The 25,572-nt window shown below is 45.7% G+C and overlaps 1 protein-coding gene across 3 annotated transcripts; it reads left to right on the forward strand.

Annotated features, from left to right (window-relative positions):
- The first annotated feature begins 1,001 nt into the window (after nucleotides 1–1,001).
- FHIP1B (FHF complex subunit HOOK interacting protein 1B) lies at nucleotides 1,002–25,514 on the forward strand. 3 transcript variants are annotated; one of them, XM_052652465.1, is made up of 12 exons: nucleotides 1,002–1,090; nucleotides 13,035–13,363; nucleotides 13,491–14,129; nucleotides 14,483–14,641; nucleotides 14,839–14,925; nucleotides 15,132–15,332; nucleotides 19,056–19,135; nucleotides 19,343–19,548; nucleotides 19,942–20,721; nucleotides 23,189–23,367; nucleotides 23,527–23,689; nucleotides 24,752–25,514. In XM_052652465.1, the coding sequence occupies exons 2-12, from the start codon at nucleotides 13,226–13,228 to the stop codon at nucleotides 25,114–25,116; spliced, it is 2,997 nt and encodes a 998-aa protein (XP_052508425.1). In that variant the 5' UTR covers nucleotides 1,002–1,090; nucleotides 13,035–13,225; the 3' UTR covers nucleotides 25,117–25,514. The 3 variants fall into 3 exon arrangements, with proteins under 3 accessions (XP_052508425.1, XP_052508426.1, XP_052508427.1); XM_052652466.1 differs by having other exon boundaries at nucleotides 15,132–15,299; XM_052652467.1 differs by having other exon boundaries at nucleotides 15,132–15,299; nucleotides 19,343–19,506.
- Nucleotides 25,515–25,572: the final 58 nt, after the last annotated feature.

The following is a 25,572-nucleotide window of genomic DNA, read 5'->3' on the forward strand; positions in this document are numbered from 1 at the left end:
AACTGCAGACCTTATCTGAAACTTTCATTTCTCAGTCTTACTCTTGCTTGTTTCTAAAGACTGCTCAGACATCATCTTCTCCTAGACGGCTTTCCTAGGCCCCTTCGCTCTTCTTTCCCCTCATTCTGTAAACACTCATAAGACTTGTGTGTGAGGAGTACTGCTCCTTGATGGCAATTACACTACATTGCAATTGTCTATAAAGGCTGAGATCCTGAAGGGAAGAGACTGGTTATAATTGATCTGGAATTCTGCCTGACAAGGAGGAGCTTACTCCATGTTCCTTGAGAGACTGAAAACGTTAGTGCTCAAGGTATCACAAGGCAGTAGGTGTTGGCGAGCCAACGAAGGGCGGTCATCGCCTGGGTCCTATCCAAGCCGTTCCCGCAGGTGGTGCAAGAAATGAGCTAGACCACTCGCTCTCTGCCTTCTCTAAGGCTCTGCTTTTCCGCAGGTCTAGCTCACCTGCTAACTCCTCCCCTGAGACCTACCTCCCAGTGTTAGCTCCACCCCCTCCACGCCTCCTCTTCCTCTGTAAGCTCCTTTAGGACCTGTGACCCCGCCCCTACCACGTTAGTCACTCTTTCATCCCGATCTCTGTCCTAAGCCCCGCCCTCCGGCTTTTCCCTGCCTCTTTTAGTCACGTCGCTCTTTAGGTCCCGCCTTCTGCCCTCTGGTTTGACCTTTCCTCCTCAGGCTCCGCCCCCACCCGGTGGGCCTCCTCCTCCCCAGAGGTCTTCCCCTGTGACACGCGGGAGTCCTTCAGAAGGGCGGGGTTTGCAAGTGCGAGGGGGCGGAACCTGGGGGGAAGAGGCGGTATTCCTTGCTCGGAATGCCGTCGGCGACCCCGCCCCTGCGCTCGGCCGTTGCCAGGAAACAAGCATCGACGCTCTGGCTTTGGCCCGGTCCAGCCAATGAGCTGGCACGCCGCTGCCCAGCGGTGCGTCGCTGGGCGGTTACGTGTGGTGCGCGGGGGCGCGAGTTGCGTGTGGCGCGGGGCGGGGCGCGGCTGGTGCGCCTGAGGAGCGATGGCGGCCTGAACTCACCTAGCACCGCGGTGGCGATCGGGCCTGGACAGGGTCGGGGTTCTGTGAGTGAACACTAACTAAGGGCCAGAGGGCCCGGAGAGGCGCGAGAGGGGATGAGGGACTGGGGAATGACGGCACCGAGTTTGGTGACTGCCCTCCTTGTGAGGGTACAGGGTGAGGGGCTGGAATGTGGTGAGGGGCCGGGTGTGAGTGTCTAAGGTAGGGGAGCAAGATTAGAGCCTCGGGTGAGTGGGCAAGTAAGGAGCTGGGTTGTATGAAGGACCGGGATGCTTTCTGAGGGGCCAAGTGAAAGGGACTTGTGAACACGGTTTCGTGAGGAGCTGGGGCTCCTGTGGGCAGGAGTGAGGGACAGCTCTGGCTGGACCAGAGTGAGGAGGGGTTGAGGCCTGTGCTGGGAGGGAGAATAGAGAGGGCTAAGGCGGGAACATGCCGACAGCTGGTGAATCAGGAGGGAGCTGAGGGCAGGGCATGGAGGGAGGAACGAGGATTGTGAGACCTAGATAAAGATGAGAGGTCGATTCTGAATGGAGTGTCCTGCCCAGTGAGAGCGGTAGTTTTAGGTTGAGTAGGATAGCTTGGGTGGGAATGTTGTGCACTTCGCTCTTCTGCTTCATAGGCCCTACATATTTTGGAGGATCGAAACATGAAGATGTCATGGACAATAGTAACGATGGTAATGAAAATCATTTTTGAGACTTACTTTAACAGAGTCATCGTTGGAATTCCTCATTTCCTCAAGTTATTCCTTGGGACTGAAGACTTGGCGATGTTCCCTCTCACAGAGATTTTTTTGCCTATGACTGCCTATGTTTGTTTCCTCTTCACCTGATTCTAGGCAACCTTACTCCACTACTGCTCCTTATCTGTGCTGAGCTGTGGGGCTTTGACGGTTGCTTTCTATATCGGACTAGCTGCTTCAAGTTGCTAATTCTACTTTCATGAAAATAATATGGCTTGTTACATACAACGCTGTATTTAGACTTCCAAATAGGATGACTTACAGTTAAGTTAAAACTAATTTATGTACAGTAAACTATTCATATTTAAAATGTACATTTGATGAGTTCTGACATGTGTTTACATCTGTGAAACCATCACCATTTTCAAGATACTGAACATTTCTACCACCCTCAGAAGTTTTTGTCTTATCCCTTTGAAATCATTCCTCCCTTCCCCACATGTTAATTGGTTCACTTTATTAGCATTTTACAGGTCCCATGTTCCTGGCCAACACACGTGCACATGAAAATTTTGAATGTTCTAGAAAGCTGGGTTGGCAGTCAGATAATTGCCGCTTCCACACTATTAAAATTCCCTCTCTACTGACAGTCTGCCACAGAGCAGATACCTTCCCAACCTCAGGAAGAGGTTCACCTTCCCTAAACAGACCATTCTCTGAGAATTAGGAGCAGCCCAAGTCCCCATTCTATTCAAGAATCTGAGCCTTAGAAACAGCCGTTCTGTGGTATGTTTTCATTGCTTCTCTCTGAAGACCTTGCAGATTTTCATGGTAGTGGAACCCTTGGCAGTCTTACCTAGACAGAACCCTGTAAAACTTACATGTATAATGAAAGAGTTTTAGGGCAGTGATTCCTAAACGTTGGGTCAATAACAGTGCCAGTCCATGGTAAAGTTTTCATCTATTCAAGGTGGAAGGAGAGAAAGAAAACATGGAGCATGAGTTTTCTGTAAAGATAAACTTATTCTTAGATTATCATTCCTATTCTGGTGTTAAAGTGCTCTCTCACTGATGAAGTAGTGGTAACAGTAAGTGATGGGTTTTAAAAAAACTGATCTATTTGTCAAAATAAAAAGTAATGATCCTATTTTAAAAACTTTAAAATCTATTTCTACTGGGTCATGAAATTCAGAAACTTAGAGGGATGATGGTGTGGCTGCTGTATTATGTTGAGGAAGCATGCTGCACATGCTTCCTCAGAATTACTGTCTGATATGGATTGCATAGTGATCTCAGGTTTTGCTGAAATTATATAGTTTCCGTGTGAAGTATGTAAGGGCAGGAATTCTTATTTTATAGGTGGAGAATCAAACTGGGGAGCCAGAGATCACAGTGATAAAGTGGCAAAGTCTGGACTCCAGATTTGGTCTCATGAGAGTGACTTGGGGTAGAATAAAGTTTGTAACATAGAGCGAAGGTGATGTGGAATAAAAGGCATGTGATTTATAAGAAGAGTTGTGATGACATGGAGGACATTATACTGGCAAAATATATTTTTTAAATGATTTGTAGTTGATATGTTTCCAAAAGAGGTTAAAGAGACTTTGAGGGTGACATAGGTTTGAAGGTTTTGTTTAATAATGTGGCAAAAACAGGAACAGTTGTCCATAATACCTGGGTCACATTGTGATAATAGTAGGTTAGTCAAGTCATATGTCAGAGGGTTCTTAGGGACTGTGCATTCTTGATTGTCTGGAGAAAGCACTAGGTTGGTAAGCTTACTGTTTGGTATACTGAATCTCTGTTGAATTGTAGTGCTTGAAGTGTAGTGGATTTTGCTTTGTGATATATAGCTGAGTGATAGATCTGAGAAAATGAAACATAGATGAGGATGATGATGTAGAGATAGACACATGTTTGGAGTGCTGTGTGTAGCCATTTATTCCACCTCAGCTGTGTGCCAGCACTCTGCTAAGTGCTGGGAGGACAAATTCATTCATTTATTCATTCAGCAGATACTTCAGCATATAGTCTGCCCTTATGATGTTCACATTTTATGAGATAACAGGATGTCAATAAATAAGACGTAGTCCTCTGAAGTCTCAGGGAATTTTTAATCTGATTGGGAGAGGTGGACACATGGAAAGATAATTTCAATTTAGAGAGAGAATGTGAAATGTAAAAATATATCATAATTAGACGATTACTTCTCTGTATCTAGTCTTAGTTTCTATGTTCCGGTCATATTTACTCAGTGATCTCCTGTATATCTTCACAGGTATCATAGTTAACATGTTTCAAACAGGACTCATTGTTTTTGCTTTGAATGTCTTCTTTTGTACCATATGGTATATAGCAGTCCAGGCAAGGACTTCAGTGTCATCTTCCATCTTTCTGCACCTTCACCCCCTCTATGTAGTCCATCACTAAAATCTTAATACATTTCCTTTTATATTCTATTTGCTTCGTCTTTTCTGTTATAGCTTCACAGTTAAAGCTTTAGTTTACTTCCTTCTCGTCTCTTATCTGGACTTTTCCCCCTGATAGTTTCCTGCCTTCAGACCTTTTTTTTTTGTCATTTAATTTTTATTATTTTTTATTTATTTTTTTACTGGAGTATAGTTGCTTTACACTGCTGTGTCAGTTTCTCCTGTACAGCAAAATGAATCAGCCATACATAAATCCCCTTTTTTGAATTTCCTTTCCATTTAGGTCACCATAGAGGAGTAAGGAGAGTTCCCTGTGCCATAGAGTAGATTCTCATTAGTTATCTATTTTATACATAGTATATATATCAGACTTGCTCTTTTCTAATCCGTCCCTGGAGTGATCTTTCTAAAAATACAAATTTAATCATGGAGCTCTTACACTTAAAAATTTTGGCTCTTTGTCTTCTGTAGGATAACATCCAAATTCCTTAATATGGCATCATTTGGCCTCGACTCATGTCTAGCCTCATCTCCTGCCACTCTCGACTCTCTGTTCTAGCTTGAATAAATTGTTCACAGCTCCCTAGCAAACATGGTACTTTTCTGAGCCTTGAAATCTTTGTAATTCCTCCTTTCTCTTCTAGGAATGCCTTTTCTTCTCTGCCCAGTGAACTTTCCTCATCCATTAGGATCTGGTTCAGTTGTACGTCCTCTGCCTTTTGTCACCCTCTCCCACAAGAGGGTGGAGAAAGCCATGTGCAACATGGGATTTACTTTGGTAAGGGGAGTCAACATGTGATAGAGTTCACATTTTGAGTTATGAGGGCTCTGCTGGAGTCAGGTGGGGGGATGTCTGCAAGAAGCAGAGGTGGTACTGGGGAGAGGAGGAGTGAGTTGGGACTGTACACTGATATCCCATTTGTTTAATAGGTATAGGCTGAGCGATAGACAAGCAGAGAGGATATGTGTAATCTGAGCTCTAGATTGCAGGCTCTTATGAGGTGGGGTTTGTTTGTTTTTTCCTTTTGTATTCCTATGAGGTTTTAATCAGATCTTCCCACTTTAAGCATATAGGGTAACAGCACATTGCTGCCTCTTAGGTCAATAAGAGGCAGAGCCTAGGAAGAACCTTTGTAAGGGGATGAGAAGCCTTAGAACTTCACTGACCTGTTCTTAGAAGGTTGTTTGGTCTCCCTCTGTTAGCTGTAGGTGTTACAGGTGTATCCCTGCCTCCAGCTCTCTCCCTCTCTTTGCCTCACCCAGGGCAAAGGTTCATAAGTGAGGCTGAGCCACTTCCTGCCTTGTTCCTACTGTTGGTGGACACCCTTGCTGAGTGTGCCTATAAGTCTGAATTTGGGGTCCTATGGTGAGTGCTTGGCTGTGGCCATTTGGGAGGTCTGAAAGATCAGCTCCTTTTTTCCCTGTGACTGAGCTTGTAGGTGAATTTGGGAAGAGAGGTCTCCTTTTTTGTAGACTTTGCTATGGGAGGAAAGGGCACAGTCATAGGGTGATGATTCCATTCTCTTCTTTGTCTTGTTCTGAACTTTTCAGGATTAACAGAGAGTGAGGGAGTCTTATATAGGTGACAGGAACACTGAACTTGTCTTTCTTTTAGGCTTTTGAAGTAGGTGAAGAGGGTCCAGGTTAAGTGTTAGCTTTTGAGTTCTGAGACACTGACTTAAGTGTGGTTCTTCTCTTTGAGGTCTTTGAAAATAAATGGGGATGGAGTTGGGAGGGAAAGTCCTGGAGACCAGTTCCCCTTGTGTCTGTGAGTAGTGCCCTATGTTAGTGAAGCAATGGAACAGAAGTGGTGCCCCAGGTACCTCACAAGGTAGAAGCTGTTAGTCTTTGGAATTAGGTTCTGGAAGCTGGAGGCAGTTTAGTTTGGACACATTAAAACCTTTCTTTGCTGAGACTGGTTGCTTGGTCCTTCTTCAGCTCCCCTGGGGATTCGGTGTGAGGTGGTGAGGATGGAAGTGTCAGAATAGGTTAGATGTCTCCTTTCTGTCAGAGATGAGGGCACCTTGGTCAGACAGGATCAGGAGACGGAAGTGGGAAGGAAAATGTCATTTATAGAGCACCTGGATTTCTACATAGGTTATCTTATTTAAATCTTAAAACAGTAACAGTATATATTTTATCAGGAATTTGTAGATGAGGAAACAAATAGGCTCTGATGTGTGATTTATTTAAGGTCATGCAGTGGGAAAATGGTTGAGATTCAAACCTTTGTTTGAGGGACTCCAGAGTTCATGCTTTATTTACTGCTTTGTGTTATTCTTGCTGGACCTTAAGGACCTCTATTCGTTTTCATACCTCAGATGAGGTATGTCTGAGGAAACATTCTGTAACCAGTAGTACTGTTGTATCAGTCAGGGTCCTTGAAGGTAGCAGATGGCACAAATTAGGTTTGGAAAGAATTTAATGATAAATGGGCTGTCATCCCTGACAGAAAGGAGAGATCTAACCTACTCTGACACTTCCATCCTCATCACCTCACACCGAATCCCCAGGGGAGCTGAAGAAGGGCCAAGCAACCAGTCTCAGCAAAGTAAGGTTTTAACGTGTCCAAAACTAAACTGCTTCCAGCTTCCAGAACCTAATTCCAAAGACTAACAAACAGCTTGTAAATATATACAAAGGCATGGGTAGAGTTTAAGGAAACTGACAAAGGATGATGCAGTATCCCGGGGCTAAGAATGTGACAAGTGACAGGTCTAGGAACAGGGGCGATTTCTTCCCAGGAATCGCACTTGCTGGCTTTGCCTTCTCCAGCCCCATGACTACTTGGGATCCTAAATACTAGGACAGATGCTTAAGTACTTTTTCTAGTGCATCCGTGCTGGTGGTCCACAGTCAGTGTGGTTGTGTTTGATGGTTTATAGGAAACCATGTGGGGAAGACTGAGTATCCATTCTGTGGCACTCCCGTTTTCTCCCCTCTGCTCTCTCCCTCATCCCGATTCTCTTGGGTAAGCGAGGGAGGGAAGAGTAGTTGGGTAGGGGGTGGTATTAGATACTAGCTTTCCTCTTTTCGTTTTCAGATTTACCTGAAGTGGCACCCATCCTTTATCTTTTACTGTTTTCTTCCTTTCTCAGAGAAAGTGGTGTACTTCTTTTTCTCAGACTAGTACTATACTTGTTGTTTTTTTGGTCCGTTTCACCTTCTGATTTATCCACAACCTGTTACTTTGTTCAGACTTCTTTTCCTCACTTGACAACTGCCCTTGAGGCTCCCCATCTGACCAGCTAAAATCAACTGACTATTTTTAGTTTTCATTATTTTATCTCTCTGTAGACTGTGCACTATGGACAACTTCCAGTTTCCAGAAACTTCCTTTCCTTGATTTCTTGATTTTGGTTATTTCTGGGATTTCTCCTTCCATTTCTGGCTACCTTCACTAGTCTTTTTTAAAGACTCCTCCTTTGCTTTTTTAAATCCTGGGATTCCCCAGGATGTCACCCTTGGCTCCTTTTGTGATTACTGGTCTCTTTGGATGATTCCATCCCCTTACTTAGCTTCATCCACTACGTATAAGGTGGTGACTCCTGGATTTATAGCTCTAGTCGTGATTTTACTCTTGAGCTTGAGTATAATTTCTTCTTGCTTTCTGGACATCGTGGATATCTTATTGGTGTCTAAAAACTTAACATGTCCAAAACTGTACCCATTCTCCTCTAAAACAGTTCCTTTGTTGCAGGTTCCTAGTCTGTTAGTGGAATTACCTTTTACTCAGACTTGTATACTTCATATTAGGGTCTTCTGTCATCCTCCATTCATTTGGTAGATCTTATTACTTCTACTTCATGGTTAAGTTAAATCTGGAGGCTGATTATCTGCATTTGCATCCCATTCTTGCCACTTACCAACTGGATGGATGTGAGTCTGAGTGAACTCCGGGAGTTGGTGATGGACAGGAAGGCCTGGCGTGCTGCGATTCATGGGGTCGCAAAGAGTTGGACACGACTCAGCGACTGAACTGAACTGAACTGAGGCTTTGATTTCCTTGTGTGTAAAATGGAGATAATAATACATCTATGGTTTTTATTAGGCTTAAATGAGCAATAACATGCAGTGCTTAGAGTGGAGATTGGCACATATAAGTGCTCAATATGTGATAGCTATTATAATTTTTAAATTCAGCATCTTGTTCCACAAATGTTTTTGAATTTACTATGTTACTATGTTGGCATTGGAATTTCAAAGAAGAATGAATGATATGGTCTCTTTCATCAAGGAGCTTGCTATTAGTGACAGATATTACAGGTGTAAACACTTTCATTATCACATGGGACATGCTGTGGGACATAGAGGTGAATCTCAGATTTACCTTTTCTAATTCTGCTCTTATGACTTTAGTTCATGCATTCCTTTTTTAAAATGGACCATTAAACAGATTCTTAAAAATTGTCTACTGCCATTGGTCTCTCTCTACTCTACCTTGTACTGCTAGCTGACATAGTTTTAAAGGCAAATTTGATCCTACCATTTTCTTGTTTAAAAAGCTCCTTTATTCCAGGGTGTTCATAAATAAAACTCCTCAGCATGATATTCAGTGATATTTATAACCTTCACCCATGTTTACCTGTTTACTTAACATTGTCCTTTCTTCTCTAAATAGTCTGTGTTTAAGCCATACTAAACGTGCAACTGTTCTTTAAATTTACTATGTTCTTTCACAGTGCTGTACCTTTGTACATAATGTTTTTAATATGAAGAAGACTTTTTGCCTTGCTGTCTTTGTGACCAGTATCTCATTGTTAAAGTTTTACATCAGGTATCACCTCTTTTCTGGAATCCTCTTATAGTTTCCAGGCAGATTTAGTTTCTTTCCTTAGTGCCCTCATGACATTTTTGTAAATACCTCTTTATAATATTTATTGAAGTTTTTGTTTATGCTCTCCCAACTGTTTTTATCCATCTTTGTATTTCCAGTGCTTCCTTAGCACAGTGCCCCAGTACTGGTATGATGTACACTGAATTAATCAATGAGTGGGCCCTGCCTGCTCTTTAGGACTGGCTCTTCCCATTGTGTCTTTTGGGAAAAAAAAAAAAAAGACTTATCTTTTGTTCTCAAGAAAGTTTGCTTAAGCAAGCAGAGTTGCTGCCTTTTAGTTGTGAGCAGATAGTGGTGAGAGACTGTGTATCTGGGTAGAAGGAGATGGTGGTTAATGTAACTGGAGGGCAAAGTATGGGTCTGTTGGCAGGTCTCTGGGTTCCTTTAGGCCTTGTTGAATATAACGAGGAAGTTGTGGATGGTTTTTTTCCTCTGAAGTTTTTATACTTGGGAGGTATTGTTGAGAGGCATTACTGCTTAGACGGTGGTAGATGTGATGAGGAAGGAACTGTGAGCCATGGCTGAGGCCAACAGATGTATACCACGATGGTATGGTCACTCACCCAGAGCCAGACATCCTGGAGTGTGCAGTCAGGTAGACCTTAGGAAGTGTTACTATGAACAAAGCTAGTGGAAGTGATGGAATTCCAGCTGAGGTATTTAAAATCCTGAAAGATGATGCTGTTAAAGTGTTGTACTCAGTATGCCAGCAGATTTGAAAAACTCGGCAGTGGCCACAGGACTGGAAAAGGTCAGTTTTCATTCCAATCTCAAAGAGAGGCTATGTCAAATTCAAACTACCATATACTATACACATTTCACATGCTAGCAAAATAATGCTCAAAATCCTTCAAGCTAGACTTCAACAGTACATGTGAACCGAAAACTTCAGATGTGTAAGCTGGATTTAGATATGGCAGAGAAACCAAAGATCAAATTGTGAACATCCGTTGGATCTTAGAAAAAGCAAGGGAATTTCAGAAAAATGTCTACTTCTGCTTCATTGACTATGCTGAAGCCTTTTACAGTGTGGATCACAACAAACTGGAAAATTCTTCAAGAGATAAGAATACCAGACCACCTTACCTGCCTCCTGAGACACTTGTATGCAGGTCAAGAAGCAACAGTTAGAACTGGACATGGAATAATGGCCTTGTTCAAAAATGGGAAAGGAGTATGTCAAGACTGTATATTGTTACCGTGCTTATTTAACTTATATATGCAGAGTATATCATACAAAATATGATGAGGCTGGATGAATCACAAGCAGGAGTCAAGACTGCTGGGAGGAATATCAACAACCTCAGATATGCAGATGATTCCACTCTAATGGCCGAAATGCGAGTCAGGAAGCAACAGTTAGAACTGGACATGGAACAACAGACTGGTTCCAAATAGGAAAAGGAGTGAGTCAAGGTTGTATATTGTCACCCTGCTTTTTCAACTTATATGCAGAGTACATCATGAGAACCGCTGGACTGGAAGAAACACAAGCTGGAATCAAGATTGCCGGGAGAAATATCAATCACCTCAGATATGCAGATGACACCACCCTTATGGCAGAAAGTGAAGAGGAACTAAAAAGCCTCTTGATGAAAGTGAAAGAGGAAAGCGAAAAAGTTGGCTTAAAGCTCAGCATTCAGAAAACTAAGATCATGGCATCTGGTCCCATCACTTCATGGGAAGTAGATGGGGAAACAGAAACAGTGTCAGACTTTATTTTTTGGGGCTCCAAAATCACTGCAGATGGTGACTGCAGCCATGAAATTAAAAGACGCTTACTCCTTGGAAGGAAAGTTATGACTAACCTAGATAGTATATTCAAGAGCAGAGACATTACTTTGCTGACTAAGGTCCGTCTAGTCAAGGCTGTGGTTTTCCCTGTGGTCATGTATGGATGTGAGAGTTGGACTGTGAAGAAGGCTGAGCGCCAAAGAATTGATGCTTTTGAACTGTGGTGTTGGAGAAGACTCTTGAGAGTTCCTTGGACTGCAAGGAGATCCAACCAGCCCATTCTGAAGGAGATCAGCCCTGGGATTTCTTTGGAAGGAATGATGCTAAAGCTGAAACTCCAGTACTTTGGCCACCTCATGTGAAGAGTTGACTCGTTGGAAAGGACTCAGATGCTGGAAGGGATTGGGGGCAGGAGGAGAAGGGGACAACGGGATGAGATGGCTGGATGGCATCACGGACTCGATGGACGTGAGTCTGAGTGAACTCTGGGAGATGGTGATGGACAGGGAGGCCTGGCGGGCTGCGATTCATGGGGTCGCAAAGAGTCGGACACGACTGAGCGACTGAACTGAACTGAACTGAACTGAGGAGGAACTAAAGAGCCTTTTGATAAGGGTGAAAGAAGAGAGTGAAAAAGCTGGCTTAAAACTCAGCATTCAAGAAACTAAGATTAAGGCATCCAGTCCCATCACTTCATGGCAAAATAGATGGTGAGAAAGTGGAAGCAGTGGCAGATTTTATGTTCTCGGACTCCAAAATCGTTGCAGACTGTGACTGCAGTCACAAAATTAAAAGATTCTTGCTACTTGGAAGAAAAACTGACCAACCTAGACAGCATATTAAGAAACAGAGACATTACTTTGCTAACAAAGGTCTTTCTTGTCAAAGCTATGGTTTTTCCAGTAGTCTGGTATGGATGTGGTGGCAGAGGATGAGATAGTTGGATGGCATCATCAACTCAGTGGACTTGAGTTTGAGAAAACTTCGGGAAATAGTGACAAACAGGGAAGCATGGCATGCTGCAGTCCATGGGGTCACAAAAAGTCGGACATGACTTAGTGACCGAACAACACCCTCTGTAATGAGGGTGTTGTGTTATGTCCCAAGGAGTGAATGTTGAATGAATCTGACAGGAGTGGGTATATGTGTGTTTATGGGAGTGTATCCTTGTATTTTTTTCTAGAATTAAAATTCTTTTGCTTTTTTGATTGGTTCTGAATTTTTACCTCTTATGATTATTCAGCAAGTTGAAGATCTGTTTGTGTATTTCCTACTGGGTGGGCTTCTAGGGAGGGACCTGTAATAGAAAAAGGTTTCTTCCTCAGAAGTCCCAGAGGGCTAGAGTCAGATCTAGACTGGATTTCCTGATAGTTCATTGTTTGTTCATTCATTTATTTATTCATTCATTCACTTGAGCATCTATACATTCAGCAAAAAATTTATTGATCTCTAGGTACTGGGGATGCAACAGAGAAATCTTGTCCTCAGTGAGCTTACATTGTAGTAGGGAAGATAAATAAATGAATAGACAAATAAATATTTTCAGAAAATGAAGTTGTGCAGAAGAAAGGGGGATTAGAAAGCTAGAGAGTGAAGGTGGGAAAATGCAGTTTTGATAGAATTGTTAAGTAAGTCCTCTTTGAGGAAATTGCATTTGGAAAGAACTGAGTGATGTGAACAATGTGAAGATCAGGAAAAGTGCATTCCAGACAGAGGAAAGAGCTAGTGTTGAAGAAAGGCTCCTGTGAGTAAAGTATGAGTGAGAAGGGGCATGTAGGAAGTTACACAGATTAGATTAGATAGTGCCCTAGAGGCCAAGGTAAAGGACTTGGATTATTACCATTGTGATAGGGAATCATTGGAAGGTTTTCAGCAGAGGAGAGATGTAATATAATTCATGTTTTAAAACTCTGGTTGCTGTGTGGGGACTAGATTCTCAGAGGGCTAAGATGAGGCATGAAGACCAGATTGGAAGCTATTGCAATAGTGAGGCATGTTTGGAGGGTATAGATTATAGGCTGATGAACTGGATATTGGAGGTAATAACAAGAAGAAAGAAGGATGATGCCCAGGTATTTGACCTGAGCAAGTAGGTGAATATTGCTATCATTTATTAAGGTGGAGAAGGCTGGGAAAGTAACACAGGTTTGGTGTTGGAATGAGTTCTGTTTTACATGTGTTGAATTTAAAGTACTGATTGATTGTGTGTGTGGTTTTCAGTAGAGTGGTGGTTCTGAGTTCTTCCTGGTGGATGGTAGAAAGAGGCAAACTTCTGTTAACCTCTCTGTTCTTTCTCTTTGAATTAGATTTGTAGGTCTGGATTGGGCAGTGACCTCTGGGCTCACTGTTCCAGCCTGGTGCATCTTCTGGCTCCATGGACAGCTGTTGGCTCCTACAGACCGGATGAAGCAGACTAGAGACACAAGTGGAGAAAACCTCCAGCTGGCAAGTTCTCAGAGTGTGACTCTCTGGCCGCTGGCCCTGCCCAGCCTGCCTCATGGAGAGGATGAACTGGCTGAGCAGACTGGCCTCCCGGGGCCCTGGGCACCGTGTACCACAAGGGGCCAGTCTGCAGACCCCCGTCATGGCTGACCCTGAGACTTGCCTCATGGTCTTCAAGAATCACTGGTCCCAGGTAGGAGACTATGCCCAAGGGCCTAGTCTGCTACCTGCCTGAGTCCCTCTAAATTTCTGTGTTCTCTCACCTCGTCATCTAGTCACCATATCTTAGATTCCTTCTCTTATCTGTCCTGATTCCCCAGGTGGTGCGAATCCTGGAACGGCAAGGCCCTCGGGGAGCTCCTGGGGGTGCTGATGATCTCAGTGCTGTACGCAACCATACTTACCAGATGCTGACACTCCTGGCAGAGGATCGTTCGGTGCCCTTGGTCCCCACAGCTCCTGGGCCCCTGCTTGAGTTTGCTCTGCGTGAGGATCTGCTAACCCGTGTGTTGACATGGCAGCTTCAATGGGATGAGCTTGGGGATGGGGTTGAGGAACGGCGGGCTGAGCAACTGAAACTCTTTGAGATGCTAGTGAGCGAAGCTCGCCAGCCCCTCTTGCGGCATGGTCCAGTTCGTGAGGCTCTACTGATCTTGCTGGATGCCTGTGGCCGCCCTGTGCCCAGTAGCCCAGCACTGGATGAAGGCCTGGTGCTACTTCTCAGCCAGCTGTGCGTGTGTCTGGCCCGGGAGCCTTCATTGCTCGAGTTCTTCCTGCAGCCACCTCCTGAACCTGGAGCTGCTCCCCGTCTTCTCCTCTTTTCTCGCCTTGTCCCTTTTGTCCATCGAGAGGGCACCCTGGGCCAGCAGGCCCGCGACGCCCTACTCCTGCTCATGGCTCTATCAGCTGGAAGTCCCACTGTGGGCCGCTACATCGCGGATCACTCTTACTTCTGCCCGGTCAGCACCTCCTGGGATGGGTGTAGGGTATGGTGTAGGCACCTTCCTGTTTAGGAGGTGTGGAGGGCCTATGCACCGGGGCCCTCTCCTTTAGCAAGTAGCCCCCTGGGTTTGAATGCAACACCGGGAATTGGAGTGGGGATGAAACTTGGGCTTATGTGGATAAGGCAAGTATGAAGGCTTTTCATGGGCCAGTGTTCCCAGGTGATGTCTTGGCACCTTGGGTAACTAAATATCTGCTTGGTGATAGCTTTTATCCCTGCTCCCATAAAACCTCTGGGTTAATAGTTCCCTGTTTCCATTTTTTATATTGTCTGTGTCTTTGGTAACCTGTCCTTGGGGATGGCCCCCAGGTGCTGGCCACAGGGCTGAGTGCCCTGTACTCGTCACTGCCCCGAAAGATTGAAGTTCCAGGGGATGATTGGCACTGCCTGCGACGGGAGGACTGGCTTGGAGTGCCAGCCCTTGCGCTCTTCATGAGTTCTCTAGAGTTCTGCAATGCAGTCATTCAGGTGGGACTGGGGTTCCCAGGAGCTCTAGCCCTTGCTCATTCGGGGGAAATGGGGTGGGAGAAGGTGTAATCTCTGGAGTTCTGATTTTCTTTCAGCTTGAGGGGAGGGTGCATAAATATATATATGCTAACATTTTGCTCCCTTTCTGACAGTAGCCCCCTTCAAAATGCTCTGTCCTCTCTTTTGTACCCATACAGGTGGCTCATCCTCTGGTGCAAAAGCAGCTGGTTGATTATATTCATAATGGGTTCCTGGTGCCAGTCATGGGCCCTGCCCTGCACAAGGTGAGAGTCATGGTGGCAAGGCAGATTAAGGGATTAGGCTGAGGAGTGGTTACCTCAATGCCAAGACCAGTGTGGGTGGCAGTGGGCAGGGTACTCCTCCCTTTTTCCCTGTCTGCTCCTGATACCTCCTTAGAACTTAGGGAAAATGGCTTTGTGTATATGTGGAGAAACCCTAAATTTCCAAACTTTACCTTCCCTTCGTTCAGACCTCTGTGGAGGAGATGATCGCCAGTACCGCCTATCTGGAACTTTTCCTACGGAGTATTTCAGAGCCCGCCTTGCTCCGTACCTTCCTGCGATTCCTGCTGTTACACCGGCATGACACCCACACCATCCTTGACACCCTTGTTGCCCGTATTGGCAGCAACTCCCGGGTATGGCTCCTACCTCTGTCCTGGCTTACCTGGGTGAGCCATCTCCTCTCTCCAACCTTTGTTCTGGGAGGGTGTTCCTGCCCTTCTTTGACCTTTGTCTCCAGTAATCACTTCAAAGTTAGGTGGCATTTTCTTTCTAGTATTAAACTTTTAACTATTTCGGGGACATTTTCAACGTGCTTCCCTGCTTTTGTAATATCTGGATCTACATAGGATAGTTATATTTTCTGAATGACTTTGGCTACTCATGGCTCTAGGTTTTGCCATTGTGCAGCACTTGTAATATGACATTGACCTGAGATTCTCTTCAGCTGTGCTCTGTGGCTTGTTGTGGGTGACTCGAGGTCACCTCTTCAGGCTTTGAGCCTGCTTTATAACTGGTGTGTTTACCTGTTCTTCCTTTTGAATTTGCTACATCTGAACTGCTGTAACTTGGGGCACCCATCTGCCCACCTACTTAGTAACATTCCTTCCTCATGAAGGTTTTGATTGAATGTTCACTGTGTTCACTATACTGGTCTCTGGTACTGAGGATATAATGGTAAGCAGTGGTTGCTGACTTCATGGAGCTTCCTTCATAGAGGAGGTAGATAAGCCAACACATAACTGAAATAATTGAAAGTTGAGGTCATTTTTATAAAAAACAGGCTGCTTAGAAAACAGAGAGTGAAAGTGATAGTCACTCAGTTGTGTCCAAGTCTTTGTGACCTCATGGACTGTAGCCTGCCAGGCCCTCTCTCCCTGAAATCCTCTAGGCAAGAATACTTGAGTGAGTTGCCATTCCCTTTTCCAGGGGGTCTTCCTGACCCAGGGATCAAACCCAGGATTAAAATTTGAAAATGCGTTGGCAGGTGGATTCTTTACCATCTAAGCCAGTAGGGTAATCAAAAAACCTCTCAGAGGAGATGACATTGAACTGAGACCTAAAGGTCATGAGGGACCTAGCCTACTAAAGAGCAAGCGGAAGAACAGTCTAGGCAGAGGGAGCAGTGCTTGCAAAGGACACAAGTAGGGGAGAAGAAATGAAATGTATTTGAGGAGATAAAAGACCAGTGTGATTGGAGGTGTAGTGAGCATGGGGAAGAAAGGAGGGAGAGGTGGGTGCATGGCTTTGTAGACCATGGTAAGGAGGTTAGATTTTAACCAGTAGAAATACATATAAAATAGGAGTAAATTGTTTCTAAGTAGTAAAGACCTACTGTCCTGGGGGAAATAAAGCTTTTGTTTAGCCATGCACTTTATGGCATTTATTTTGGCTCTATCACCATTTTTATTTCCTTCTTTTATTACAAATAATTGAAGTTCTCTGGGTCTTTGTGTTTGAAATAGAAGTTCTTGGATCACTAAGAGTTCTGGAAAGTTGTTCCAGTTCATTGAAATACCTGGTAGTAGGGTTTGAGGTAGGTAAGATTTCTGGATAGCTATGTTTTGTATACTTGACATTCTCCTGAATAGCTAAGTTTAGGGTATGAGTGAGATTTTTAGGCTGACTCTGATTTGACCAGAGTTTCTGAACCAAGTGTACACCCTAAAATTTGAAAACGACAATAACTACAACAACATTCTAAGCTCTGCCTTCGGTCTCCTGAGTTACATTCTTTGGAAATAGGCCCAAGGCATGTGAACTTTTATAATACTCCAAAATGTAAGTATGATACATGCCTTAGCTTAAGAATTATTGGCATAAACCAGTAGGAAATAGTTGCCAAAGCTTTAATTTTACAAAGATATTGAAAAAGTTTTATTTCTAATTATGCTGAAGTTCGACCATTGTCTTAAATCTATTTGGTCTCATAGAATGTCCTGTTCATGTTTTGAGAATGTTGATTTCCTTCCTAGGGTTGATTTTTTTTTTTTTTCCTTGTGCCGGGCTTTGTCCATCTTGTTTTTGTCTTAATCTTACCCTAACTTCTTTGATTCTCCCTCAGTGTCTTTAGCACATATTTCTGTTAGTATTCCATTTGGTCCTCTGGTTTCAGGAGGCTTTCGTGGTCTTTGGGTATTTATTCTTGGCTCTGTGTTCTTGGAGGAACCAAATCTATTCTGATTTCAGGATTCCCATGTTAAACATGCAGGTGCTTTCCCTTTCCTCTGTTTGGCCCTTTTAAGATTGATTCTATTGGTCTGACTTTGTAACCACTATAGCCTGACTTTCATGGCTTAAGGTGAATAATGCTGGCTAGCTAGTCTGAGTACCTGAGTATCTGTATTAATTTCCTATTGTTATCATAACAAACTATCACAAACATAGTGGCTTAAAACAACACAAATTTATTACCTTACCATTCTGTAGGTCATGTATCTGATTCTGACCTTACCCTACTAAAATCAAAATGTCAGTGGGGCTGCGTCTTTTCTGGAGGCCCCAGGAGAAAATCCATTTCCTTGATCATTTTAGTCCTTGGTCATATTTACTTAATTGTAGTTAAAGGACTGAGATTACTATTTTCTTGCTGGCTGTCAGCTGGGAACCATTCCCAGCTTCTAGAGACCAGCTAAATCCTTGACTTATGACTCCTTCCACCTTCAAAACCATCAGTGGTGGATGGAGTCTCTCTCACGGTTCAAATCTCTTTTTGACCCAACTAGAAAATATTCTTTGCATTTGAAGACTCGTGTGATTTAATTGGGCCCCTCTGGATAATCCAGGCTACTCTCCTCAATTTAAATTCCTTAATAACCTTAATCTTGCCTGCAAAGTCCCTTCTGCCATGTAAGGTAAAAAGGTCTGGAGATTAGGATCTGTACATCTTTGAGGGGCCATTTTTCTACCTACCACACAATCTTTAATGAGTCTGAGTGTTTTCATTAAAACTCATGTTTTAATGAGTCTGAGTGCTAGTTAAGATGGTCATTTAGGGTAAATATCCATGCTGACTAAAATGTGAACTGCTATCTTATCTCTTTCCCACCGTGACTGGCTTTTAACTTCCCCTCAGTCATTTGGTAAATGATGAACACCTAAACTGTGAAGGTAGTGCCCTAGACTAATACCCGAGGCGCTCAAGTTATACTCGTCATAAGGGAAGTATGGAGACAGCGCTTGGGGATTCAGCAGAGGAAGGGAGAACTTACATGTGTCTGCTGTCTTTGCCTAGCTGGAGGTGAACCACCCTTATTGCTTTTCTAAAACAAAGGATTTCCCTTGTTCTGGACCCACCTATTTTTTCCTTTTCCTGTCAGCTGCCCTTGAACTTTTCTTTATCCTACCTTCTCCGAGAGACACTGGTGTTGGAGAGGTGACTCACACTCCATGTTCATAGCTCCACCCACTTCCCAGCTGGGATTCTTCCAGGTTCCCTCTTGTTTCTTGCTGGTAGGCATTCAGTTACTACGCTGCTACAGTCTGCTGACTGGCATTCACATAGTTATCATGTTGTGTTGTCTCCTGTTAGACATTCACTCAGTCCCAGTATTTCCTGGGGTCTCTTCATGGGTATTCCTTCCATTTAAGTGTTGCTAGAATCTCTGTTGCCAGGTATATATAGCCAGAGTTTGATGACAAGTATGTGGTCTATAGAAATGCATTAAATCTGGCACACGGTTTGTTCGTATCTATAAATAATGAGGTCTTGACCACAAAGGTAGTGTAATTATTTATTTAATATTTGAATGATTGTTACATGCCAGGCCCTGTGCCATTGTTGTTTTAGGAGTGGTTGGTTGGGCCTCAGGTTGTGGGGGGCGGTTCCCATTTGTTAAACATCTTGGAGGGCTGAGAGCTCTTACAGTGACTTATTTTCCGCGTCCCCTCAGCTCTGCATGGTGTCTTTGAGTCTCTTCAGGACCCTTCTGAACCTCAGCTGTGAGGATGTCCTGCTGCAGCTGGTTCTCAGGTAGCTGTCGGGGCAGGGCTGAGGGACGGCTGATCCTGAGCCTTCAGGGCTGTTGGTGCCTTGTGCACTGCTGGGGTGATGGGTTGCATGGGGGTTGCTTGTGCGTGTCCTCTTGAAACCTGGCTTAGCCATGTAGTTCCACTGATGTTCTCCCAAACCCTGTCCTTCCTTCCTGATCTATCCTTTCTTTTCTGCTGTCTTTCCTAGGTATCTTGTCCCGTGTAACCATGTGATGCTGAGCCAGAAGCCGGCTGTGCGTGATGTGGACCTGTATGGACGAGCCGCAGACAAGTTTCTCTCCCTAATCCCACGCTGTTGTCGGCACCGTGCCTCCAGCCCACCTTGTCCAGAGCATGCCTCGTGGGCACGAGGTGGGCCTAGCAGAGAGGCAGGGAGAAGGGAGGACACAACGGGTATGGCCTGGGTCCTGGGGGAGCCTAGCAAGAAGGCGGGGCTGGGGTGGAAGGAGGGAGGTGGCTGTGAGTGGCATTCTGTCTTTAGGGAAGTTGGTGAGAGGTGTTGGAGGGTGGACCATTAACTCTACCAGAGAAGTGTAGCTTCTGAGCGGAGCTGTCCTTTTTTTCACTCTGGTCATGCTCTTCTGTTTCTGTTGTTTTCGTGGTGATGGTGTTGGGGGTTGGGTGTTGAATGAGGAAAAGCTTAATTTGAGTGGTGGAGAGTCAGCTGTCTGAATCAGTCACATTTCTGCTGCTCTGTTGCCTTCTCTTGTAGTTACCCATGGTGTGTCATCCCTCCTCCTGCACCTCTGTCTCTTTGATGCCTCTTATGTTTGTTCCCCTTGGCAGGCCCTGGAAGCCCAAGTGTTGACTCCTCTTCTGTGGTGACGGTACCCCGGCCCTCCACACCATCTCGTCTAGCCTTCTTCCTGCGACAGCAGAGCCTGGGTGGCTCCGAGTCCCCAGCCCCAGCCCCTCGCTCACCAGGGCTTGCTACATCCCCAGCCTCCAGCCCTGGCCGCCGGCCCAGCCCTGTGGAGGAGCCTGGTGAGCTGGAAGACAATTACCTGGAGTATCTGCGTGAGGCGCGCCGTGGTGTGGACCGCTGTGTCCAAGCCTGCCGTACCTGGTCTGCCCCCTATGATGGCGAGCGGCCCCCTCCTGAGCCCAGTCCTGTTGGCTCCCGGACTAAGAAACGCAGCCTACTGCCTGAGGAGGGCAGGGACAATGCAGGGGAAGGGGAGGAGGAAGAGCTGGGGAGTGGGGGGCTGGCTGGGGGTGCACGGGAAAGCCTTGGCCACCTGCCCCCTCCCCAGCTCAATGGGCTGCCAGGACCATGGCCTGAGGGGACCAAGAAGGTTCGTCGGGTGCCAAAGGAGGGAGCTGGGGAACCACTAGAGGACACCTCTGAGGGCATGGCAGGACTAGAGGGCTTTGGGCAGGAGCTTCGGGAGCTGGAGGTGGCATTGAGCAATGGGGGTGCTGGCTCTGAGCCCCCTCTAGAGCCTTCACTACCTCTTGAGGAGGAGGAGGCCTACGAGAGCTTCACCTGTTCCCCTGAGCCCCCTGGCCCCTTCCTCAGCAGCCCTTTGCGGACTCTCAACCAGCTGCCAAGCCAGCCCTTCACTGGTAAGCTACTTAGCCTAGGTCTTCTCCTTTGTGTACTCTTTGCATGTTCTTGACCTGTTTGTGCTAGTTTCTGAGACTTCTTGGCCATGTCATTCCTGTGTACTTGCCTAGCTCCTCTTCCATTTTGCTTGGGTCCCCTTCAGATACATATCATGTCATACTTGTGTCTCTGTGTCTGTCTGTACATCTTCCATGCTTGTGCTGGTTTGAGTATTGACTTTTGTCTAAGCCTTATATGTCTGTCCTATGTGCATGTTCCAGCTCTTCCTCAGTCTGGCCGTTTCCTGGGATGTGTGACCAGGATATTTTGTGTTTGGTGTTTCCTGGTAAATCACAGCGATACATCTGAACCATGTGGAAGACATGTGCTGTCCTGTTTGTGAGGCACCTGTAAATCGTGCTGTTCCATGCTGTTCCCACCAGTGTATCTGTCTGGGTGTGGGTCTCCTGTCAGCTCTTCTGTGGCCCACAGTCAGCTCTCTGATGTAGTTTCCTTCTTCAGCCCTGGCCTCCTTTCTCCCAGCCTCTTTAGAGAAGGGCTCAGTTTCAAGTTGTTCGTATTCCCTATCCTTGTACTTTGCTCTGACTGCTTGGTAAGCCTTTCTAAGGGTTTATGGTTAGTGGTAAGAATTACAGCAGACAGAGTGAAATATCTCTGTCTGGGTAAATTAGATCAATGACACACCGCTATCAGGGAAAATGACAATGCTGGCCTTGACCCCCTCAGTTAAGTTCTTTTGGTTTCTTCCAAAGACCCTGGGGTTAGACCTCGCCTGAGTGGCTGGGCTAACTGCACTTTATTTTTGTTTGACCCTGCTTTACCCAGCCCAGCCTGCACTTGGCTCTGGTCCCTCCTCTACATACCATCCTGGGGGTTGTTGGGGAGACACTTCTGGGAAGCTGTGTAGTGATTTGGACTAGACATTCCTTGAGTTAGTGTCCCTTCTATGTCTTTGATGCATGTAAATCAGTTACTGTGATGCTGGTATATTGTGAGAACTCAGCCTGTGGTAGTTTAGGATTATTATCTTGGGCACAGGGCAGATAATAGTTGGCCAAGGCACCACATGTCGTCTTGTTGTTTGTAGTCAGGTTATTGTGCATTGATCGGTACAATCAGTACATGTTTGAACTGGGCCCGGGGTATACTGCCATGCTGCTTGTACATCATTAGGCCTTTTGCTCTGGAGTACTAACAACTCTTGCAGACTACAGAGAATAGGTGTATTCATTTACTTAGCCTCTGCTTTGCTCTTTCCTTTTCTATGCCACTAGAAGGTGGTGTGCAGGTTTTACCACTTTCTTGAAGTGTTAACTGAAGCTCTCTGTCTTTTTTCTTCTTCATAAATTCATCTGAGCTTTTTGTCTTGCAAAAAAGTCCCCTGGAGATGACAAGGGGTATCTTAGGACCTTGCTAAACCAAGAGTTGATTTAGAGCTAAGGCTAGTCATGTGTGTGTGGAGTGAAGACTGTTCTAGGATCTTTTTCAGGATTCAGTGTCTTTTGCCCTTCATTGTTCTCCTGGCTTAATTCCTAGGGCAGTTCATAGGCACAGTCCCTTTCCCCCACAAATCCCTGACCAGACAGACTGTGATGGTTCTACTGCACTAGTGTGGGTGATCTGGCTCAGTTGAGGCCAGTTCTTCTAGAAGGTCATTCTAATCCCTTCTGCTAATCTCTTTTCCACCAAAGAGTCTGTCCTGGATCAGTTTTCTCTGGCCCTGAACTAAGCTCTTTTTTCCCTGCAGATTCTATCTTAACCATTTTCGTTCCCAGTTCTTGAACAGACCTGATTATTTCTTTGGTTCTCCAAAGATTTCTCTCCTTTTAAGTTGATCAATATAGTCACCTTCTGCCTTCATTATGCTTTCTTGTGGCTTTATTTCTGACTTCAGGTCTAGTGTTATTCTCTGTCTTGTTGTGTAACTTGATTTCTTCTTTTGGTTCTAATCACTTACTTGTTCTTTCTTCAGTTGTTCTCTTGGGTGAACTTTTTAAAAAACTGAGAAATATCATATAGCTTATAGTTATTATTGAATACTTAAAATTTGCTAGATTTTTACTTAAATGCTGTGTATCAGTCTCTCTTTGATCCTCTTAATAACCTTGTGATGTGGATGTTTTTCTTATTTTAACAAGTAGGAAACTGTGCTTGGAGAGTTTTGATTCATCTAGTAATTTTACTAGTAAATGGTAGAACTCAAATTTCATCAAGTCTGTCTAATTCCAGAGCCTGTGGTCTGGCTCTTCAGCTAGAATGTGTATAAAGCTGGCATCTGGCCCTCTTGTGGGTCCATGTGGTGTCTGCCATTTTATCTTGTCCAGAGTAGGTGTTCACAGGATATTTAAACATTCCCAGAGTCTGAAATACAAATAACTTTCACCTAGTGGGGGATCTTGTTTTGGGGAGGAATGTGTGTGATGTGCACTGTGTTCAGGCCTTATATCCTTGTGCCCACCTCCCCAGGCCCCTTCATGGCTGTGCTGTTTGCCAAACTCGAGAATATGCTGCAGAACTCCGTCTATGTCAACTTCCTGCTGACGGGGCTGGTGGCCCAGCTGGCCTGTCACCCCCAGCCCCTGCTCCGCTCTTTCCTGCTCAACACCAACATGGTCTTCCAGCCCAGTGTCAAGTCCCTGCTGCAGGTGTGCGATGCATGCGTGCATGGGTGCGTCCAGGCTCCACAGTGGGCCAGGCCCACAGCTGGAGTGGCCCTGGGGGTGCTGGGAGCAGGCCCGGTGGGGCTAGAAAGGACTGTGTCAGTCTGCAGCCACCCAGAAATGTCATAAAGTTGTGCTTCATAGGTGCTGGGCTCTGTGAAGAATAAGATTGAGAGCTTTGCGGCCTCCCAGGAGGACTTCCCAGCACTGCTATCCAAAGCCAAGAAGTACCTCATTGCCCGTGGCAAGTTGGACTGGACCGAGGGCCCTGCAGCAGGACCTGCTCCCCGTCGATCTGATTCCCTAGGTGAGGTCTACCCTGCCACCGCCTCCCCATCCTCCCTAGGCAACTAACTAGCTCAGATTAATTGAATTCTTATTAAGGTTGAAGCCTTGTGGAGGGAACTAGAGAGTTGCAAAGAGTGGAATCTTGATTTTGTCTTCAAGTTTCTGGTCAGAGGGTTCCAGGGGGAGCAGATAGATGTGGATGTCAAAGAGTCTCTAGAAGAGGTGGGAGGAAGTGTGTGAACCTGGTTATGATGGACTCTAAAAGCCACATTTAATGTATCTGTTCAGTGTATCTCTGTCGCCAGTATTAGAGGGAGAGGATGGGAATGATATCATGATCTGGAGACTAGATCTCCAGAGTCTAGGCCCTAGGTCTTGGACAGGGACAAGAATACATCCAGGGCCAGCAGTGTCGGCAGGAAATTAGAGGAGAGAAGGCAGTATTTTCAGTGGTTCATTTGAACTGACATGTAGTTTTCTGGCCACAGCCAGTGGGAGGGTAGCTTTGGTGGTTATAGGAAAGGAATTGGTGGAAGGCCAAGTGGTGGCTCAGGAGAGTAGATCTTGGAGGGATAGCAGTGTGTGACAGATCTGATAAAGTCACTGAACTCTGATTGCATATATAGCCCCTGTGGGTATTGAAGGAGCAGAGGCTATGGCTGAGGTGTCAAAGATGAACAGGGGGAAAGGGGAAGTGTTTGACTCTAGTACAGGAGGGTGCTGGGCAGCAGGAAGTAAGGGCATGTTACAGACGGGGGAGAAAGAGCTTAGTGATCTAGAATAGTGATTGGAAAGGGAGGAGCAGTAAGAGAACCCCTCAAGGTAAAGGGACCTGGAGAAGGGAGGGGTCCTGTCTGGGAGTGAAGTGTGTGAAGGGTTGACTGAGCATGATGGTTGACTGGTGGGATGGCTGGATAGAGGCAAGGAGGCTGAGCAGGCAGCACTTAGGTGTTAAGAGTCCTAGTTGAGAAGTTTATGAACCTGGGAGTGGGGGTAGGGTGAGGTGGGGAACTCTCCTCTCCCAGGCCAAGGGATTCTGCCTGACCTCAGCAACGTTCCCGACACTCCTGTTTGTTCCCAGTGAAGAGCCGGAGGCCGTCCTTGGGGGAGCTACTCCTGCGGCATGCCCATAGTCCAACCAGGGCTCGGCAGGTGGCACAGATGGTTCTCCAGCCTGGGAGAGACGGTGGCGCAGGACTTGGCCTAGGTGGGGGCTCCCCTGGGGCTTCGACGCCGGTCCTACCCGCCCGGGGTGGGGCCCCTGAGCGCCAAGGTGAGGCTCTGCGAGTCAAGAATGCTGTCTACTGTGCAGTCATTTTCCCTGAGTTTCTCAAGGAGTTGGCTGCCATCTCCCAGGCACATGCTGTCACCTCGCCTTTCTTGTTGGATACTTCCGAGGAGGGGTCTGGCCCTCCTGTCTCAGGCTTCGGGCCCCTCAATCCTTAACTTTCTTCCATGGACAATCAGGGCCTTGAGTGGCCTGGGCTGGGGCCAGGGTGTAGGCTCCTTTTTATGTTTGGAGGCAGTGGCAAGAGGACTTTTTAATTTATTTCTGATGAATGTTTTCTGGAGAACTTGTTGCAATATGTATAAAAGGGAAATCTCTATTCTGTGCTCATTTTTCTTTTCCACCCTTTATCTGTGGGGCTGGGGCCCCAAGAAAGTTGTAAATAGATGGGGAAGTGGTCAGGGTGTGTTCTCTCTGGTGAGGACATGATGCCAAGGTTTCAAGGTACTTAGGCCTTTAGAGGGTGAGGGGCGGGAAGCCTAGGGAAAAAAGCTGGGACTCCTCCTCCAGACCCCCACAGGAAGAAGCAGCGTGGGCCCAGAATGTTTGGGGGAGCAGCAGTTGATGTTTATTGGGGACCAGTACCCCTATGTCAGATCTTAGGGGCCTTGCCC

Source organism: Budorcas taxicolor, chromosome 15 (genome assembly GCF_023091745.1).
Source record: "Budorcas taxicolor isolate Tak-1 chromosome 15, Takin1.1, whole genome shotgun sequence".
Taxonomy (NCBI): domain Eukaryota; kingdom Metazoa; phylum Chordata; class Mammalia; order Artiodactyla; family Bovidae; genus Budorcas; species Budorcas taxicolor.

What these genes read in the sequence shown, in the direction of transcription:
- FHIP1B (XM_052652465.1), top strand. Translation starts at nt 13,226, where the DNA reads ATGGAGAGGATGAACTGGCTGAGCAGACTGGCCTCCCGGGGCCCTGGG. An exon ending in GAGAAGGGAGGACACAACGG is followed by an intron (nt 19,549 to 19,941) that starts GTATGGCCTGGG and finishes TCCCCTTGGCAG; the next exon opens with GCCCTGGAAGCCCAAGTGTT. An exon ending in GCCAAGCCAGCCCTTCACTG is followed by an intron (nt 20,722 to 23,188) that starts GTAAGCTACTTA and finishes CCACCTCCCCAG; the next exon opens with GCCCCTTCATGGCTGTGCTG.